Source organism: Drosophila subobscura, chromosome U (genome assembly GCF_008121235.1).
Source record: "Drosophila subobscura isolate 14011-0131.10 chromosome U, UCBerk_Dsub_1.0, whole genome shotgun sequence".
NCBI lineage: Eukaryota > Metazoa > Arthropoda > Insecta > Diptera > Drosophilidae > Drosophila > Drosophila subobscura.
Window position 1 is genome coordinate 3,318,585 of NC_048534.1, and position 8,396 is coordinate 3,326,980.

General features: G+C 47.0%; 3 protein-coding genes across 3 annotated transcripts; all 3 read left to right on the forward strand.

The window, feature by feature from the left end:
- Nucleotides 1-796: 796 nt before the first annotated feature.
- Nucleotides 797-2,512, forward strand: LOC117900906. The gene is made up of 3 exons (XM_034811466.1): nt 797-1,284; nt 1,347-1,515; nt 1,583-2,512. Exons 1-3 carry the CDS (start codon nt 911-913, stop codon nt 2,312-2,314), a joined length of 1,275 nt encoding a protein of 424 aa, XP_034667357.1. The 5' UTR covers nt 797-910; the 3' UTR covers nt 2,315-2,512.
- Nucleotides 2,513-4,219: 1,707 nt separating this feature from the next.
- LOC117900907 lies at nt 4,220-5,662 on the forward strand. The gene is made up of 3 exons (XM_034811467.1): nt 4,220-4,617; nt 4,687-5,161; nt 5,221-5,662. Exons 1-3 carry the CDS (start codon nt 4,250-4,252, stop codon nt 5,632-5,634), a joined length of 1,257 nt encoding a protein of 418 aa, XP_034667358.1. The 5' UTR covers nt 4,220-4,249; the 3' UTR covers nt 5,635-5,662.
- Nucleotides 5,663-6,924: 1,262 nt separating this feature from the next.
- LOC117900908 lies at nt 6,925-8,350 on the forward strand. The gene is made up of 2 exons (XM_034811468.1): nt 6,925-7,350; nt 7,410-8,350. Exons 1-2 carry the CDS (start codon nt 6,986-6,988, stop codon nt 8,296-8,298), a joined length of 1,254 nt encoding a protein of 417 aa, XP_034667359.1. The 5' UTR covers nt 6,925-6,985; the 3' UTR covers nt 8,299-8,350.
- Nucleotides 8,351-8,396: the final 46 nt, after the last annotated feature.

Genomic DNA, 8,396 nt, shown 5'->3' on the forward strand with positions numbered 1-8,396 from the left:
TTTGCGCAAAGGGCTTATGGCCGGGAGCAATTAGTACTTGGATATAAGTAAAATGAATTTGTAGCATTAAGATATTGAATTGTTGCATTTTGACATGCTCACAGAAGTTTGGTGCTATAGAACATACATGTAATATGTGAATATCGATAGAGAAAGAGGAAGAACATGCATGTAATAGGTGAATAGCGAAATTGAAAGAAGGAGAGTATTAAATTGATTGAATTCCGACTCGGTCGAACCAGCAGCACTTGGCTTTTTGCTTCGAGATTTTTATTCCGAACTGGTTGCGAGGAGTTGCGGAAACACTAACGTAGAAAAGAAAGTGATGATTGAAAGTAACAGGAGCAAGGATCATACTTTTAACAGCAAATATTAGAAAATAAATATTGGAACAGATAAAAATATATGCAAGTAAGAAAATGTATTCAAGCCAGCGTTAAAGTCCCTTATACTTGCCATGGAACAGGACAAAACATTATGAAATACAGATAGTACATTGTCTGCCGTATACTTAAGCGATAAGCGACGAGACTATCCCCTTTTATGTGCATTTTATCGCTGACTCCTCCATCACTGAGACACTCTCTACATACTCAAAAAAGAGCAAACAACGAAGCCCAATTAGAACCCGTAATAAACATACACTTAGACACTTTCTCGCAGTTATTTTACCACTGTCCCAGTGCCCGTTTTTCGCTGAATGAATTTTGTGTTCATGATGACACCACAGCAAAGCCGTTTGGAGAGCAACAAAAAGTACCTGCCGAAACCCAACGACATTATAAAACGCTGCGTTCTCCGTGGCACTGAAATCAGTCTGAGTCGGAAGGTTAGCGCGAAAGTGTGGCTCGACAAAGAGAAATCTGCGGTGAAAATAGTTTTCTAAACTCAAAAAGAGAACAACTTCGAGATGGTGGTCGTAAATAACAAGCAAAAGATTTCGGTGCCCGAGTACTTGAACGAAGAATTCTTCACCGAAACTCTGGAAGAGGGTCTGCGGGAGACAAAGGTTACCCTCGAAGAAATTAACTTTGAGTGGGGCAGCAACCCGGGGGACAACTACTGCTCGGCCATCTATCGCGTGCAGGTGACATTCGCCAAATGGTTGGATGGCAAGGAGTCCGCGAACAAGGAGCAACTTTCGCTGATTGTCAAGACTATCCCGATCACCGAGGCCACACAGTTCCTCGAGGATGTGAGTGTTTTCATCAAGGAGAAGCAGACCTATACGGATATACTCCCTCGGTTGGAAATACTCAGTCGCGGCGACAAGTTTGGGGCCAAGTGAGTGAAAGTTTATCAACCATCAAGGGCTCGAAATGAATGTTCCGTAACCCTCTCCATAGATACTACCATTCCGTAAAGGGACCCGTGCAGACGATTGTCTTTAGCGACCTGAAAGTGGAGGGCTTCGGGGTGGCTTCACGCGAGACAGGACTCGACTGGAATCATGCCTCGCTCATTCTGCAGCAGCTGGGCAAATTTCACGCCACTTCCATGGTGCTGGCACAGAAGGTTCCTCACTACCTCTACATCACAAATGCTTGGAAAATACTAATTAGAGATACAATTTCCTCTGTAGGATCCAGAAATCGTGAAGCAGTACACCCGCGGCATGCTCAGCGAGGATATTCTGATGAAGACCGACACCTTTGAGAACATGTTCGGTGGCTTCCTCAAGGGCCTCGTCAAGGTCTCTGCCGGTTGGCCCGGCTACAAGCACATCAGCGAACATCTGCAGCGTTTTAGTAACAATTTCCGGAACGTGTGTGCAGCGGCCGCAAAGCCCAAGCCCGGCGATCGCTATGTGGTGCTGAATCACGGCGACATGTGGACCAACAACTTCATGTATGGCTATGACAATGCAGCCCAGCCGGAGGTGCCCACGCGTGCCATCTTCGTGGACTTTCAGCTGTCCTTCTACGGCAGTCCAGCCTGCGATCTGAACTTCTTCCTGAACACCAGCCTCCAGTTTGAGTTGGTGCAAGAGCGCCGCGAGGAGCTCATCGAGGTGTATTATGAGGCCTTCAGGGATACCCTAGAGTACGCACGATTTGAGCACATTCCCACCTACGAGGACCTGCTCTACGAGCTGCGTAGCCGCGAGACCTATGGCGTGTTTGCCATGTTTGCTTTCCTGCCCATGATCACCATGCCCAAGGAGCTGTCGGCGGACAACAGCATCGACAACATGCAGGATGAATCCTTTAAGCAGAAGAAAATGGATGCCATCTTTGCCCAAAAGTCTCTCAACGACTACCAGAAGTGGGCCCTCAAGCGCTTCGATGCGCTCGGCGTCTTTGGGGATTACTAGACGTTGAAGACTTCTCTTCATAATGGGGTTAGGTATTGACTAACATTTGTGATAAAAGACAATGCAATGGATTCAAGATGGGTGTCACCGAGCACCACATCTGTGCCACAGAGCAGCCAGCTTGTTGTAGATTTTGTGTACAAGGATCTACAAGTGACTGTCTGTAGAGTGGAGTTCAATTAAACAAAAGCAATGCAATTGGATTTAGTAATAGAATTCAAAGGATTCTTTTAATGGGAGAGTGTTTCATTTGGAAATGTTTCTTGTCACGATGAAGACCAAGAAACCGATCAGATACGCTGCAAAGTTCAAACTCAGTTAAGCTTTAAGGAAACTGAGTAAACTTGTATGTTTTATTCATCTCTAATCTCAGAGAATGCTTTTTGAAGGATTTTATTGCAAGGCAGATCTATATTTTTGCTGCACCGGCAACCATCACTCGACTGCTCGACAAGCACAAGCGAATTGATAAAAGTATCTTACATGTCGTGTGCATGACGCTTCACAGCGAATGCTTAACTCGAGATGCAGTAGCGAATGCCGTGAAAGGAGCAAAAGAACAAATTAAATGTCGCGTACATGACGCGACAGGCTAAAGCTTTCTGTGGTTGTTGGGCTATTCTTGGATACAATTGATTCGTCTCTGGTCTCTCGTTTTGAACAGCGAACTAAATAACATTTGAGGAAAATCCCCACCATAATCTGTTCATTGTTGTTCGTTATTAGTTTCTGTTGCATCAGAGGCAACTATTCAGGCAAGTCCCAGTATATTCGAAGCTTGTAGTGATGCGAAATCAAAATTAACGAGATGGGACGTGTGAGACGCTTCTTACGCGTCACAACTTTTATACCCGGCACTCAGTCCTACATCTGCAACTTAGCGGTTATTTGTCAAATTTTACATTTTTTCTTCATCTGTCATCTACATCAACAACACTGCTCACGCCAACACGCTCCTTTAGCTCGCCACCCTCCCCTAGAGACACACTTTGCAGAGTCAGGGCAGAGTAGCGGCAGAGGCAGCGGCAGAGACGTGTCAGGGGCAGAGGCCATAAACTGCGCGAAGCAGAGTGTGCTGCTATAAGCTGCGGGACGGGGTGGGTTTGGCCACTGAAATTTCTTCATTGTGGCTATAATAATGATCCAATCGGATCCCAATTTGGTGATCTGATAGATATGGTCATTTCCTACGGAATGGCGTTTTAAGCTTTCGTTTATCTTTAGATTTGGGAGGTTTTCGCCCTTTTGCAGGGGCGGAAGGGGGCGGGGCTCATTTTTGAAATACACTGGTTTCAGTGTGAGCATACAGCAGTCTGGTGCCAAAATTTGGTGGCTCTAGCTCTTATAGTCTCTGAGAACTAGCCGACAAACAAGACGGACGGACGGACAGACGGACAGACAGACATGGCTCAATCGACTCGGCTATTGATGCTGATCAAGAATATATATACTTTATGGGGTCGGAAACGTTTCCTTCTGTGCGTTACATACAACCGTTATTCGCACAAATACAATATACCCTAGAGTACTAGAGTACGAAGAGTACTTCGAGTACCGGGTATAAAAAGCAGAAACCCCCTTACGAAGAGTAAACTTTTCTAGCTGTCTAGACTTTAGAATTATCTTGGAGAGTCCCAAACAATCAAATAGTCTACAAATCCACACACGTTTGGGATAAACATAAAGATAAGTTTTGATGCATCAAACGCTTCTCTACGGGCATCTTCATCATGTCTTCATTTCATCAAAAGCCCACGCCGCTAATCCGCAAAGAGAATGCACTTTCATTAAGGCAATTGACGGCAGGTCCAGTGCCCCAATGCCCCGAACCCATTAAGATCAATTGGAAGCAACAGAAATCAGTGGGAAGCATCGACGAGATTTTACATATAAAAACCCTGAATAATGCACCGATCAATGGCATATTGAAGCACCATGTCGGAGACAACGGAGGAGCAGCTGCCGCTGTATCTAACGCCGCAGTTCTTTAGGCGCACCCTCGAGCACGGCCTGCAGCAGCAGGATCTAAAGGTCCTGGCAGTACAACTGACGAATCTGACGCGTGGCGGCGAGAACTACTGCAGCAACATTTACCGGGCCAACATTCAGTATCGAAATGCGGAGGGCAGACATGTGGAGACATCGCTGATTGTCAAGTCCATGCCGGACGAGAAGCAGGCCATACTGGCTCGACTGCACATCTACAACAAGGAGAGTGTCTTCTATATGCACATTAAGCCAAAGCTGGAGACGCTCATGTGGGGCAGAAGCGACACCACAGAGCCCTGGACATTGGGTGCGAGGTGAGACATGAGACATGAGACAGGGGCTTGCCTTCTCTTTTCCCTCTACTTTAAGCCTCTCTTGGACAGACACTACTACTCAACCACACAGCCAGAGCAGACCATCGTCTTTGAGGACCTTTGCTCGGAGGGATACCAGTTGAAATGTCGTCAACTCGGCCTGGACATGGATCATGCGACGCTTCTGATGCGCAAACTGGCAGAATATCATGCCCTAACGATGGTAATGGCCGAGCACGAGCCAGAGACCATCGTCGACCGCTATCCCTTTGGACTGCTGCACATGGATGCCATCAAGTCAGAGCCCTTCAAGTTGCTCTTTGGCACGCAGCTCCTGAAACTGGCAGCTCTCGTGGGCGATATCGAGGGTTTTGGGGCCATAACCTCGAAGCTTTATCGCTATCACGAGCACTTCACAGAGCGCATCCTCAAGTCTGTGTATCCGTTGAGGGGAAATCTGAATGTGCTCAACCATGGCGATCTGTGGGTGAACAATATATTCTTCAAATACAATCAGGAATACAAAGTGGAGCAAGTCAAGATTGTGAGTACAAAACAGACACAAAGAGCTGCCTTCGGGAGAGTCATTTATCGCTCTTTCAGATCGACTTTCAGCTCTGTTTCTACGGCAGCCTGGGCTTTGACATCAACTACTTCCTGAACACCAGCCTGGAGCTGGAGGTGCTGCGTAGCCAGCGTCAGCGCCTCATCGACATCTACTACGAGGCACTGGTGGCGTGTCTGGAGCGGCTGCCCTGGTCCAAGCCACTGCCCACGCATGATGCCGTCGTGTCTGAGATAAAGGCACGCGAGGCTTATGGGTTCTTTGTGGCCTTTGGCTTCTTTCCGCTGATGAGCATGATTGGCGTCGACTCGGAGGATAACTCTCTGAAGAACTTTCACGACGAGGCCTTTGCCCGACAGAAGGTGCAGCTGATGTTTGAGGGAAATGCACGTACCCTGGAGAGCTTGAAGTGCACGCTGAAACGTCTCGACGAGCTGCATCTGTTCGACTGAACGTTTGTAATTGTTTATAAAAAACAACTGCCTGCCGCACACACTTTGGAGATTAAATATAGAACTCGACTGGAATTCGAGTGGAAGTTTGTCTGTCGCTTGACGCTTTAACTGAAATGTTTTGTGTGTGAGATCATCTATGAATTAAAACAGAAATATCGCTAGCCCCACATCAGCTACATTGCATGCAGATAATGGCCACAGATTGATAAAAATTATACGATATACATATGAGATAATGGCAGCGAATCGATGCAATTAAATGGAATATAGACATTAGTTGGCATTTAAATTAGAATCAACAGAATTTCACATGCTTCCCATGAGTGGATAATTATCCAAAAAGACTCAATAAATTTGCACATACTACTTATGGGAGAGGTACACGTTTTAAGTAACACAAACCAGAAATTGCAATGAATACATATATTAAGGGTAAAGTAATCTTAGAGTAGGAAATAATTGTGCAAATACAACTCAATATTGTTGAATAAAAGTGATTAAGTGGCACAAAAATTGTCTAATTCTCCCAATTAATACATGATTAATTATGATTCATTCATTAAAAGCAATCACAGAGAAAGTCACACGCAGCTCAAAGCTGCAGTAGATAAATGCTGTAGCGACTCGAAGTATATTTGTAAATATTAGCGATAATTTATTTGATTTATTCAAATAAAAGAGAAACCTTATTGGATTTATGTTGAAGCTTTCCAGAGAGAAAAGTCTCTGCAAAAGGGCCTAGAACTGTCCAACTAAAATCGTTTAAGCAATATATTAATAATCCAGATTGAAGCTCACTCTCTGCCAATAAGTGTCATACAGAGCATCGTTTAAAGCGAGTGAAATTCGTGCAGGCATTTATCCGCAGAGCGCACCCTAAGTGTAAATATAATATATACCATAAACACATGCACATAAGGAGCGCCTGTAATACCGATTAAAATAATGCAAAAACGCTGCTATGAGGCCATGAAGCTTGATAAGATAATCGGCTGTCAATCAGTATCAGTTCGAATGAAAGCTGTAGCCAGCCAGCCAACGCTCACAGCCGAGGGAGATGCTTTGGCGAATACGGCAAATCGAATTACTGGCCAAAAACCGTCTGAAAAAAGGCCGCCCTGCGAGTCGCGAGTCCGCGAGTCTCGCGTGTTTGAGAATATCGAAAATTAGACAACAAGTTTACGCCTATTAAGAGAATTTATATTCTCGTCTAAAATCAAGCAATATAACTGTAATTAGTTGGCAAATGGAAACCGTAGAGACCGTGCAAACAGGGGAAATAGTCGCAGGGTACTGTCGCATATAAAACAGAGGGCCACTCGCTCGACGCTTTGCAAACGATCACAAAATGTGCAGCATTGTGTATGATGCGGAAGTGGCCGCTCCGCCCAAGCATCTGGATGTGGCCTTCTTTGAGGAGGTGCTGGAGACAGCGCTGCGCACGGCCAGGGTCGAGCTGCTGAGCATTCACATTCGAATGGGCAGCAGCACCGGCGAGAACTACTGCAGTCAGATCTATCGGACAAAGGTGGCGTATAGGCTGCCCGGCCAGGCGGACCAGCACATGATGTTCATTGTGAAGAGCATACCGCGGGTGGAGTCCGTAGAGTTTATTGAGGATCTGCAGGTCTACCTGAAGGAGAAGATCACCTATCACGATGTGCTGCCACGCCTGGAGCTGCTCATGCAATGCAAGCGGCGCTTTGGCCCCAAGTAAGGAACCAAGTTCGGATAGAAGGTTTAATTCCGTATTAAATTCCCCCTTTTCGCAGACTCTTTCAGTGCCTTAAGCAGCCGGAGAACACGCTGGTGTTCGAGGACCTCGGCCACTTGGGCTTTGTGATGGCCTGCCGCGAATCGGGCCTGAATGAGGAGCACTGCCGCTTGGTTATGGAACGTCTGGCCGAGTTCCACGCCACTTCCATGGCGCTGGCAGTGCTGGATCCGCACATCTTTGAGTCCTACAGCGATGGTATGCTGTCGCCCAACGGCCTGGCCAAGGACGATGGCCTTCTGATGCGCTTCTTTGCGGGCAACGGCGAGGAGCTGCACACCGTGGTGAGCACCTGGCCGGGCTACGAGCGCATTGCCGAAAAGATTGCCAAATACATGAAAAATCAGCGCGCGAATCTGGTGCGCAGCCAGGCGCTGCAGGACCAGGAGATCCGGGTGCTCAACCACGGCGACCTGTGGGTGAACAATCTACTCTTCAAGTACGACAACGCCAAGCGGCCGCAGGACCTGATCCTCATTGACTTCCAGCTGAGCATCTGGGGCAGCCCGGGCATCGATCTGAACTACTTTTTCTACACCAGCCTCAGTCTGGAGGTGCTGCGACACAAGCGGCCCCAGCTTCTGCGCATCTACCACACGCGCCTGTCAGAGACGCTTCTAAACCTCGACTTGGGCATCCCTGTGCCCAGCTACGAGCAAATACTGGAGGAGGTGCACCGCCGCGAGTGCTATGGATTCTTTGCCAGCTATGGCATATTCCCCACCGTCAGCCAGGACAAGTCCCAGACGGCAGACAATAACTTGGAGAACTTCACCGACGCCGACTTTGCCAAGCAGAAGGTGCGTCAAATGTTCGAGTCGCCGCGTTTGCGGGAGACTTTGCGACACACTTTGCCGCATTTTGAGCGAGCGGGGGTCTTGGACTAACATAATAATCCGCACTTACTTGTTACTTGCGCTTAGCTTAAATTGAAGTTAAAACACTTTAAAAGTCACTTTTAAATAACACAATGTTTTGCCACCAA